The 12,754-nt window shown below is 39.7% G+C and overlaps 1 protein-coding gene across 2 annotated transcripts in view; it reads right to left on the reverse strand.

Annotated features, from left to right (window-relative positions):
• The window catches only part of LOC112260119 (sodium/potassium/calcium exchanger 2), a 157,178-nt gene that overhangs the window by 20,761 nt on the left and 123,663 nt on the right, over positions 1-12,754 (reverse strand). For both annotated transcript variants that reach the window (XM_024434981.2, XM_024434980.2), the window contains 2 exons: positions 2,428-2,562; positions 1,999-2,088 (listed from right to left, as the gene is read on the reverse strand). In XM_024434981.2, coding sequence (XP_024290749.1) covers positions 1,999-2,088; positions 2,428-2,562 — 225 coding nt within the window. The remainder of the gene's footprint in view (positions 1-1,998; positions 2,089-2,427; positions 2,563-12,754) is intronic.

Below are 12,754 nucleotides of genomic sequence, written 5' to 3' on the forward strand. Positions count from 1 at the left end.
TGTTTTCATGTTACCAAGAGGTAAACAAATTATCATCAAGTGTGCGCTCTGAACACTGCAAGGGCGAAACGAGATGGGTAGGGCTAAAGCTTAAGACAGTGTGAATGATGCTGAATGGGTGTAGACAAAGAAGAGCTCTTCATTAGATACCAAAACATTCAAAGGCCATTTTCTCAAACGTGGGTTTACAAGTTTATCAACATTCAAAACAAAATTACTTTCCCATTGTTCCTCAAAAATGCAGTTTATGATATACCATTATGTTGCTCTGAGTCTCTACTTTTATCCAATGTCAGAAACACAATTTCAAATTTTGCTACATAAGACCAAATCCAGGTGGTTAGTCACATATCATTAAAACAACATGGACTACAATAGAATTGATTTCCATATCCTGGCGTAGAACATTCTGGAGCAGCTTAATATAATTTACTGGAGCTCCAGGACAGCAGTGTTTTTGCACCAGGAACAGTGACATTTCTTACCATGGAGCTGCCCAAAATCATGGCTGGCGAGAAAGGTGAGGAAATCCGCCCACTCGAACAGGATTAGGAGAACCCTTTAAGGATGGACAAGAGGCAGGATAACTTGCTGGCTGACGAAAAAGTAGGCTAAACGTTGACAGTTCTAACATCTTTGATATTTGCCTCGGAATTCAATAAAAGGAACGCGCGCAGTTTTGTCCCCAATGTGTCTGTCTTCATTTACTTGTAGCCTATTTTTTAGCTGTAATGCCTGTGACTGTCACGTTCTGACCTTTATTTCCTTTGTTTTGTCATTATTTAGTATGGTCAGGGCGTGAGTTGGGTGGGCAGTCTATGTTTGTTTTTCTATGATTTGGGTATTTCTATGTTTCGGCCTAGTATGGTTCTCAATCAGAGGCAGGTGTCATTAGTCGTCTCTGATTGAGAATCATACTTAGGTAGCCTGGGTGTCACTGTGTGTTTGTGGGTGATTGTTCCTGTCTCTGTGTTTTGCACCAGATAGGACTGTTTAGGTTTTCACACGTTTCTTGTTTTTATAATCAGTTGTTCATGTGCACGTTTACGTATTAAAAGAACCATGGACACTTACCACGGCGCATATTGGTCCTCTGATCCTTTTCACCTCTCCTCTTCGGAAGAAGAGGAGGAAATCCCTGACAGTGACAAGGACCCAATCACTTGACGGGCATTGGCTAATAAGGTCTGGTGAATATTATCAAGTGCTTGTCAAATTGTGAATGAGAGACTGATGAAGTGTGTGCAGCTTGCACAAGAACCAAATTAGAGCTCATGCCTTTCATGCTATTTTTTTTCAAATCATCATTAGAGTCCCATCATGCAGCCTTAGAATTTATACAAAATCCAAACACAACTAAAGTTCCATAAATAACTCTAAATTAAGCATATAGTGGGACCAGTTTCTTTGTTAACCGCTCAACACAGGAAAAGCCGAAGGTGCTCACTTCCTTTGAAATCATTTGGAGAAAATATCATTTCTATTTTATTAAGCCATGTTCAATTGTATTCTTCATACTTTAATACCTCCTAATTTCTAAGCAAATCCTGTCAGCTAAATTAACTAGCGTAGTTCACAGCTGTATGGCATAGCCATATCAGGGCCTAACATGAGGAAAGCTATTTCTTCTGAAATAGAGTACATTTTCTTCATATCATGGTTCTTTAGAACTGTCTAAAATAAATCATAGATTTAATGTGAAGGTGTAGGCCATATTAAATTGTTTTTTACAACTTTTTTATATTGTAGAAGTTACAAAGTTCTGCATCAGTGGCTTGTAGGCTATGTGTGGAAGCCAGGAGATGCTAAACTTGTTTATATTAATTAACAGTCAATTACCGTGAGACCGGCAGTTATTTGCTTGACAATCACGGGCTGACAAAATGTTATACCTGCCACAGCCCTATGAATAACCAGATCAGCTTATTACAGCTTGGTTTGGCTTGGTTCGGTAAGGCTCAGTAGTGTGAATTTTAGCCTTCACTGTTCCCCACGTACCTGGTGAGCCCACCACACCATTAAGTAGGAGAATCCAGCAATCCAACAGATAGAGCCCAGAAATGAGATGGGAAAGAACTTCTTTGCAGTCTGTTAGACAAAAGGAGGGAAAAGATATAGTTACTATAAAGATGGAAATTACAGAAATGAAGCCTCAATACTATGGTATACAGGTATCTACAGCAAATAACACATCACACAATTACCAGTTATAGAAAAATAGTAAACAGATACAGTTCATATCAAACATTTGTCTTTCTCTCTATGTATGTGTCACAAAAGGCACCCTATTCCCTATACTAGCTTTGACCAAGGCCCATAGGGTGTAGTGCACTACATAGGGAATATGGTGCCATTTGGGACACATAACTAATTCTCTATCTGACAAACTGGAACAGTAAGAGATAGAAATGGACGAGAAGCACTTACTGGTTTCCTGACATCGGGCAGTGTTAGCCACAGAGGGAAGATGATGGGCATGATTAAGAGGTAGGTGAAACGCTTGCGCATGGTGTCTGGCCAGGACAGGCTCAGAGGCTGGTCCTCATCCTCCTCATCCTCAGCCTAAGAAGAGAGAGCTTTCAGTATGGATACAGTTTCAAAATTCTAAAATCACTCGCACATCTGAGTTCTTGTTGCAGGTGAATGGAAATAATGTGATCGCTTCAAAGAAAAGAGAAACTCGCAGAATGGATACATTGGTTTGGAGAAATCTGTGCTCAAAAATAATTTCAATGGGTCATGTGGTGCAGTCAGGGTCAGCCATCTTGAGGCTCTACAATACACAGTTTTACAAAATGTTCAGGGAGTCAAGTCAGGCACATCCATGGGCACCTGGACTGTGATTGAAACAAAGGCTCTTGTGATTTATTTCATCACCACTTGAACTCTATTCAATAAGCAAAAATATTTTCTGGTGCGAAAATATTATTATTATTATTATTATTATGATGATTTTGATGATAAATAACATTGACAATTAAGGCCTTAGGAATTGATGATAGAGTTGGTCAGCATGCCCTCACTCTCAGTGACCTTAAGAGAATGGTGTTTGATGACAGAGATTGGGAAGATTGCTCCAAGCCTGGAGGAGTCCAACACTCTACTTATCAGGTACTATGACATGTCTGGACTGCTGGACCCTCAGTGTGGTCATCTGAATACCAAACAGGTGAGAGACCTCAACTTCGGAAGATAAGAGTCTGCATCGCTGTGTAGGTGACATGGAAGTAGGCAGTGGCTCACTTTTCCACTGAAAAGTGGCTCACTGCATGAAATTAATCCAAGCAGGCCTGTTCTTGACAAAATCCAAACCCATCCATCAGTAACCTGATATATTGCATTATTGTGTCAAAGAGTGGTATCAATCACACCCTCAAAGGCATGATTTGCTCTAGCTAAAACATGAGGAACAATCTTAAGAACCTGCGCAATGGCATTTGGTATTTTTGGCTCATCTGCAAAGATCTTGACAACATCTAGTCATGTTTTTAAGATGGAAAAATTACGTTTTACATATTTGTTTCATGTGGGCATCGAAGGACAGAGAAGGATCCAACTTGACTCCCAATAAGCACAGCCTAAGTGTTGTTACTGTTCAACTGGAGGAAGCTCTCTTTCATCCATGCCCTGATGTCTTCTATGCAGATGCTGAGTTTTGCTAGCTGCTGAATGTCCGGTTTAGTGTTAATATAAATCTGGGTATAGTCAGCGTAGCAGGTGAAGTTGATGTTATAATCTCTGAGGATTTGGCCGAGAGGGAGCATGTAAATTAAAAACAGGATAGGGCTCAACACTGACCCCTGTGACTGCAGACTCCTCAGACCTGGACTATCCAATATTGATGTATTGCTTCCTATTAGAGAGGTAGGAGGAGAAACACAGATTTACATTACCTTCAAAAAGTATTCATACTCCTTGAATTATTCCATATTTTGTTGTGTTACAACCTGAATTCAAAATGGATTAAAGCAACAAAAAATCTCACCCATCTACAGACAATAACCCATAATGATGACATGAAAACATGTTTTTAGAAATGTTATGAATATACTGAAAATTAAATACAGAAATAACACATTTGCATACAGTGGCCTGCGAAAGTATTCACCCCCTTGGCAGTTTTCCTATTTTGTTGCCTTTCAACCTGAAATTTAAATGGATTTTGGGGGGGTTATATAATTTGATTTACACAACATACCGACCACTTTAAAGATGAAAAACATTTTCTATTGTGAAACAAACAAGAAATAAGGCAAAAAACAGCGTGCATAACTATTCACCCCCCCAAAAGTCAATACTTAGTAGAGTCACCTTTTGCAGCAATTACAGCTGCAAGTCTCTTGGGGTATATCTTTATAAGCTTGGCACATCTAGTCACTGGGATTTTTGCCCATTCTTCAAGGCTAAACTGCTCCAGGTCCTTCAAATTGGATGGGTTCCGCTGGTGTACAGCTATCTTTAAATCATACCACAGATTCTAAATTGGATTGAGGTCTGGGCTTTGACTAGGCCATTCCAAGACATTTAAATGGTTCACGTTAAACCACTCAAGTGTTGCTTTAGCAGTATGCTTAGGGTCATTGTCCTGCTGGAATGTGAACCTCCGTCCCAGTCTCAAATTTCTGGAAGACTGAAACAGGTTTCCCTCAAGACTTTCCCTGTATTAAGCACCATCCATCATTCCTTTAATTCTGACCAGTTTCAAAGTCCCTGCCAATGAAAAACATGGTGCTCTCGGGGTGATGAGAGGTGCTGGGTTTGCGCCAGACATAGATGGCCAAAAAGCATAATTTTATTCTCATCTGACCAGAGTACCTTCTTCCATATGTTTGGGGAGTCTCCCACATGCCTTTTGGCGAACACCAAACGTGTTTGCATATTTTTTTTCTTAAAGCAATGGCTTTTTTTCTGGCCACTCTTCCGTAAAGCCCAGCTCTGTGGAGTGTACGGCTTAAAGTGGTCCTATGGACAGATACTCCAATCTCCGCTGTAGAGCTTTGCAGCTCCTTCAGGGTTATTTCTGGTCAGAGTGGTACTCAGTGATGTGTTGTGTTTGCCCCAAACATAACGCTTTGTATTCAGGACATGAAGTTCATTTCTTTGCCACATTTTTGATAGTTTTACTTTACTGCCTTATTGCAAACAGGATGCATGTTTTGGAATATTGTATTCTGTACAGCCTTCCTTGTTTTCACTCTGTCAATTAGGTTAGTATTGTGGAGTAACTACAATGTTGATGATCCATCCTCAGTTTTCTCCTATCACAGTAATTGTTTTAAAGTCACTATTAGCTTGATGGTGAAATCCCTGAGCGGTTTTCTTCCTCTCCGGCAACTCTCCGGTTAGGAAGGACGCCTGTATCTTTGTAGTGACTGGGTGTATTGATACCCCATCCAAAGTGTAATTAATAACTTCACCATGCTCAAAGGGGTATTCAATGTCTGCTTTTTTTTACCTGTCTACCTTCTTTGCGAGGCATTGGAAAACATACCTGGTCCTTGTGGTTGAATCTGTGATTGAAATTCACTGCTCAACTGAGGGACTTTACAGATAATTGAATGTGTGGGGTACAGAGATGAAGTAGTCACTCAAAAATCATATTTAACACTGTTATTGCACACAGAGTGAGTCCATGCAACTTATTATGTGACTTATTAAGCACATTTTTATACCTGAATTTATTTAGGCTTGCCATAACAAAGGGGTTGAATACTTATTGACTTCAGACATTTCAGCTTTTCATTTGAAATTATGGGGTATTGTGTGTCGGCCAGTGACAGAAAATCTCAATAAAAATGTTTTTTTTTAAATTCAGGCTGTAACACAACACAATTTAAGTCAGGGGGTGTGTACTTTCTGAGGTGGTGAATTAGAAACATGTAGAAATAATTTGTTGAAACCATCAACTAATTTATATTACAAAAGATAATCATAAGTTGAGTTTGGTTTTCGTGCACCTCAAAGTTTGAATTTGTGAAAATTGTTTGCTGAAGGTAACATTTCCTCTCTTTTTAGAGCAAACAATAGGGAGCCCATAGATTTTATTAATCTGAGCAACAGTATGAGTGATGAGGGTTGAGGTGATGACTATTATTAGCAATAGATCATAGATCAATAGATCATAAAACTGATGGGGTGCAGCTGAATTGATCGATGTGCATGGCCATATTACCAACAAGGCTCAATTTCACCAGCTTCCTTCCGTAGTTTATTCTAAGACTGTCCTACATTCCCAATGCGTAATAATAGAGAGTTCAAAACAAAAAAATAACTTTAAAAAGAAACTAGGTAGATACAAAAATGTATCGGCGTTTAGAAGACAACAACCAGTAAGATCTATTTCAAAGCACTGGCAAGCCTGTGTGAAAAAGACTGTAAAAAATTGATGAAAATCAAGGGGATCCCTTTTGTTACCCAGAGCATTTTTCAGTGTGACTGGTGGGTTGTGGAATGGGGAAGGACGAGTAATGTTTTTCCAGTGATGGCAAAGATATCTGTAGATGATTATAAGATCCAAACTGAAGCTGATTTTGCTTAACAACTTTAAATATGTCCAATATGTAGATTGCCCTTTTAAGATTAATCAATAATTAATCCCAATGTTAACAAAAACATGACATATCCTTTGTGAGTAATACAGTTAATTTGACAGGGTAATATACCATTCAAACAACAGCAAAGTGTGAACCATTTTGGTAAACAGCTGTGGGATGGGTCTGGAGAAATGTAACTACTCTCAAATTCATAGACAGAGATATGGATGGAAGGACTGACCATCGATGAGATCAAAATGACACCCCACAAGACATACCACCAGAGGTCTCTTCACAATCCCCAAGTCCGGAACAGACTATGGGAGGCGCACAATACTACATAGAGCCATGACTACATGGAACTCTATTCCACATCAGGTAACCGATGCAAGCAGTAGAATCAGATTTGAAAAAACACATAAAATACACCTTATGGACTAGCGGAGAGTGTGAAGTGACACACACACAGGTACAGACACAGACACACGCATACACAAACACACGCTAGCACAGACACTCTACACACACATACATTGAAATATTGCTGTATGGTGGTATTATACATTGTATTGTAGATACAGTATTTAGTGGTGTAATAATGTTATATGATGTAATGTTTTACCTTTTGTTTTATGTGTGATGTAAGTGCCTTAATGTGTTTGGACCCCAAGAAGAGGCAGTAGCTAATGGGGATCCCTAATAAATACAAATACAAAAAACTAAGCTCAAAATGCATTTATAAGTCATATTCTTCAAGAATCAATGGGTATGTATAATGAATTTAAAAGTCTAAAATGGATGTACCAATTGTAGATTGCCCCTTTAAGATTCATTAAGAATTAATCCCAATGTAAACAAAAACATGACATATCCTTTGTGAGTAATACAGCTCAATTTGTTAAAGATTTTGGAGGTATGATATCTAACTTTGGTATCTATGTTTTGGTAAACGTTTGTAGAAACAAGAGTTATAACAGTTGCTGGGCAAGGGATAGAATGACGATCAAAGATAAAAGAAGAAAAAAAGGTCCAAAAATAACAAGTAAGTTTGAATGACACTGAGGGGCAGTGTTGTTACAGCTAATGCCTGTTTGCCTGATGCAGTTTAGGTGTTTGTACACATGCAAAAACACACTCTCATTCAAATGTATACACGTGCACATACACTGGGACACACACATGTAAATAATGCCATACATGCACTCAAACATCTTCAGTTGGCCTTGCTGTTATGATTTTTGTTGTCCTTGATGTCTTTTGTTTTTTGTTTTCCTTGCCTGTCTTTCTTTTTTAAAATTGAGTTCATTTTGTTGATTGTTGGCGCTTTGGGGGATGGGGATTTGGGGACAGGGGTCTTGGGTGGTTGAGGGGCAGCTCTTGGGGAACTGTGGAGGGACCAATCGCTGGTTTGAGTCCCCGTTATTGACATTGTGGGAGATCTGTCGACGAGCCCTTGAGCAGGGCGATGACTGTGGTTGCTTCTGTGGGTCGCTCTGGATGGGAGTCTGTTAGATAACTGAATGTGATATAGATGTTGAGAGGCTTCACTGCAAGTAGATTGTATGTTTTAATATAACAAAATATATATAATAAGAAGAAGAAGAAATGGAATAAGATAATGACAAAAAAAGAATTAAAGGGTATTACATCTTGATGGGTGATTGTTAGATATTTACCGCATTTTAAAAATAAGTGCAACTGAAGTTCATTGGCTCTGCTTGAATACACCAAATTGTCCTTGATGTACAGGATGGATTCACCATGGGATGGGTCATAACGCCATTTATTCTGGTCTTGCCAGTGAGGCTGTTTCCCTTCCTCTTTGTCACTTTGAGTGAGCGCCTGATCACTCTGGTAGCATGCTGTGCCATCTGCCTACCTGGCACGGCATAGTGAAGCAAGGAAAGTCTCCTTGCTCGTCCCGGTGCTACTGTTGTGAGTGTGTTTGAGTTTCACGCATCCTGAGGTGGTGGGCAGCGGGAGAGAGAGGGGTATAATTGCACCCACAGGCATGCTGGGAGATTACCAACAATAATGACCCATGCTGAGGTCATTTCCACCTTTGCATCAATCCCACAGAACTTCTCTTCTCACTATGCTGAAGTACAGCTCCCAGTGTGGGATTCTTTATCTCAAAGATATTCATCCATTATCGTCCCCACATTATCATCCCCACAGTTCAAATTAAAATCTCCCTAACATTATATCTAAGCCAATATGACACCAATATTGATGAAAACTTGCAAATCAACTGGACTGGAGGTATAAAACACACTCCCAGCTTCTTGTCATGAGCTCTCCGTTCCTTACCAAGAACCACATACTAGATTTTAAACAGCATTGGGGAAAAAAATAAAAAAATGATTGGTCAGAAGTAGCTCAATATCTAGGCGTTGGATAAGAACGAGACTACAGTGTACATAAAGGGGCCATTAGATTTGCCACCTTTCGGGCTGAATAAGTTTCTAGGGTCAACCGTTTTGATTAAATATATAATTATTCGCTCTCACGTGCTCATTTCTGTCCATTAAGAACCAACAATGTGCTACCTTTTTCTAGCATTTCTGACAATGCTAACATATTTTTTTCCCGAAGTGCAGAGTTCTAACACAGAGTCTTTTGCTCGGCAACAACACAGCTGCTTACATGGTGGTGGTATTCAAGCTGAGGTTTGTATTTGTATGTATCATGGATCCCCATTCATGAATAATGAATAACTTCTAAATTTAGCATGTTGAGGTGACTAAACTGCTTGGCGTAACCTTGGACTGTAAACTGTCATGGTCAAAACATATTGATACAACAGTAGCTAAGATGGGGAGAAGTCTGTCCATAATAATGCGCTGGTCTGCCTTCTAAACAGCACTATCAAAATGGCAGGTCCTACAGTTTTGTATTGTAAGGTTTTAAAAATGGTATAACTGGAAGAGTAGCTGCTGCCTTGGATTATGTTGGATAGGCTTCCAATAAATAACACCTTCTGTGTACTGTTAGACAGTTAACTCTTTATCCATAATATAGCAGGGGGTTTAAAGCCATAACACATATGTTTTTCCAGCAGCAGACTATGATCGATAATGTCAAACGCCGCACTGAAGTCTAACAAAACAGACCCCACAATCTTTTCTTCATCAATTTCTCTCACCCAATCATCAGTCATAATGTGTAAGTGCTGTGCTTGCAAAGAAAAAGTCTCATCTCAGGCTGGCCAATAAAAATAAAAGATTAAGATGGGCAAAAGAACACAGTCACTGGACACAGTATCCTGGGGTCACCTCTTCACTGTTGATGTTGAGACTGGTGTTTTGCGGGTACTATTCAATGAAGATGCCAGTTGAGGACTTGTGAGGCATCTGTTTCTCAAACTAGACACTTCTAATGTACTTGTCCTCTTGCTCAGTTGTGCACCGGGGCCTCCCACTCCTCTTTCTATTCTGGTTAGTGCCAGTTTGCGCTGTTCTGTGAAGGGAGTAGGACACAGCGTTGTACGAGATCTTAAGTTTCTTGACAATTTCTCGCATGGAATAGCCTTAATTTCTCAGAACAAGAATAGACTGACGAGTATCAGAAGAAACTTTGTTTCTGGCCATTTTGAGCCTGTAATCGAACCCATAAATGCTGATGCTCCAGATACTCAACTAGTCTAAAGAAGGCCAGTTTTATTGTTTCTTTAATCAGAACAACAGTTTTCAGCTGTGCTAACATAATTGCAAAAGGGTTTTCTAATGATCAATTAGCCTTTTAAAATGATGAACTTGGATTAGCTAACACAACATGCCATTGGAACACAGGAGTGATGGTTGCTGATAATGGGCCTCTGTACGTCTATGTAGATATTCCAGCCGTTTCAAGCTACAATAGTAATTTACAACATTAACAATGTCTACACGGTATTTCTGATACATTTATGTTATTTTAATGGATTTTCTGTTAATCAATCAATGCAAGTAGATATATTGATTAGCTATGTAGCTAGCTAACATTACCTAGTTAAAGCTTACTTGTACAAAGTCCAGCAGTTAACCTTTTGTAGCTAGCTTACACCAGTCAGCTGAAAGCTATCTAGCTAACAACCAGGCAAATAAAGGTAGCTTGCCAATGAATGTGATTTTGTTTTGATAAGCTACTATAGTTACCAAGTTAGTTAGCTAACGTAATGTTATACTAGTCAGGTGAGTGCTAACATTGGGTAGGTATCTAACCAACAAGCATGGAAAGCTAGCTTGGTATATTTTGCCAAGTAAGGTTTTTCGTATAATGCTGAAATCATCATGTGGAAACTGCTGATTTAGACTTGCGTGTAATCGGAGCGAAAAGAAGTATGCACAAATAAGCTAGTGAACATCCTTGACTGCTATGATAGCCAGCTAACTTTAGCTAGCTAGGTAACGTTAGCTAATGTAAGACTAACGTTAACTAATGTGTATAATATCACAATATATCATACTTTTTTACACAAAACATAGATAGTTAACGTTATTTAGGTTAACCTCTTGCCGCTCAGATCCCTTTAGCAGTCTACATCCGGTGAATTGCAGAGCGCCAAATTCAAATTAAATTACAAAAAATATTTAATTTTCATGAAATCACAAGTGCAATACACCAAAACACAGCTTAACTTGTTGTTAATCCAGCCGGCGTGTCAGGCTTTATGGTGAAAGCAAACCATGTGATTATGTGAGGACAGCTCTCAGCAGACAAAACATTACAAACAGCTAGCAGCAAAGTAGATTGATCACGAAAGTCAGAAAAGCAATAAAAAAAACAACAATAAAAACCACCAAACTTTGGGAAACTGCCACCCTGCTCACATTCATTTGCTTTGCATAGACCAAGCTACAGTAAGATGAGGTAGTCAGATTTCAGACAGGAAAAACACTGCAGTTTGCTACACTACATTTCCTCGACTAAGAACAGCCAAGACCACAACACAATCCATAGAAAATCAATTGCTTTGTTAAGAAATGGAAAGCTAGTTGTGAACAACATGTATACTCAATGGGGCAGGTGTGCAAATGCATGCTAGCATCAGACAACTGACCAGACTCGACTGACAGCATCGCTGTTTCAAGAACTCCTGCCTTCTTGTCATTATTATAATCCAATTTTGTGCTGACTGGACTTGACAGTGTCAAGTTACTGTTCTGCGTGTTCACAGAAAATCTGAAGTCGCCCCCCACAAGAAAAAAGTAGTCAGGGGGTTCTGCACTCGGTGCACCCAGGTAAAACAACATCAGAATCATTGAGGGGGTTCAATTAAATCGCTGAAAGTTCAGCCAAGTCGCCTCAAAACAAAAGTTACGTAATTAAGCATGTGTAGAACCTGCCTAAATGACTACCGACCCGTAGCATTCACGTCTGTAGCCATGAAATGCTGGTCATGGCTCACATCAATACCATTATCACAGAAACCCTAGACCCACTCCAATTTGCATGCCACACCAACAGATCCACAGATGATGCAATCTCTATTGCACTCCACACTGTCCTTTCACACCTGGACAAAAAGGAAAACCTATGTGAGAATGCTTTTCATTGACTACAGCTCAGCTTTAAACACTATAGTGCCCTCAAAGCTTATCACTAAGCTAAGGACCCTGGGACTAATCACCTCCCTGTCCACATCACCAACAAACTAACATGGTCCAAGCACACCAAGACAGTCGTGAAGAGGGCATGACAAAACAAAACCTATTCCCCCTCAGAAGACTGAAAAGATTTTTACAGCTGCACCATTGAGAGCATCCTGACAGGTTGTATCACTGCCTGGTATGACAACTGCTCAGCCTCCGACCACAAGGCACTACAGATGGTAGTGCGTACGGCCCAGTACATCACCGGGGCCAAGCTTCCTGCCATCCAGGACTTCTATACCAGGCGGTTGTCAGAGGAAGGCCTTAAAAATTGTCAAAGACTCCAGCCACCCTAGTCATAGACTGTTCTCTCTGCTACCGCATGGCAAGCGGTAACGGAGCGCCAAGCCCTTTACCAAAAGTCTCCTAAATAACTTCTACCCCCAAGCCATAAGACTCCTGAACAAATGGCTACCCAGAATACTACTTTTTTGTATTTTCTTAAAACTGCATTGTTGGTTATGGGCTTGTAAGTAAGCATTTCACTGTAAGGTTGTATTCGGCGCATGTGACAAATAAATTCAGTGTTTTCACATGAACAAGTGATTGCTTTTGATAACAACACTTTTTCTTCCTTCCCTCTGTTTT

This window comes from Oncorhynchus tshawytscha, linkage group LG10 (assembly GCF_018296145.1).
Source record: "Oncorhynchus tshawytscha isolate Ot180627B linkage group LG10, Otsh_v2.0, whole genome shotgun sequence".
NCBI classification, from domain to species: domain Eukaryota; kingdom Metazoa; phylum Chordata; class Actinopteri; order Salmoniformes; family Salmonidae; genus Oncorhynchus; species Oncorhynchus tshawytscha.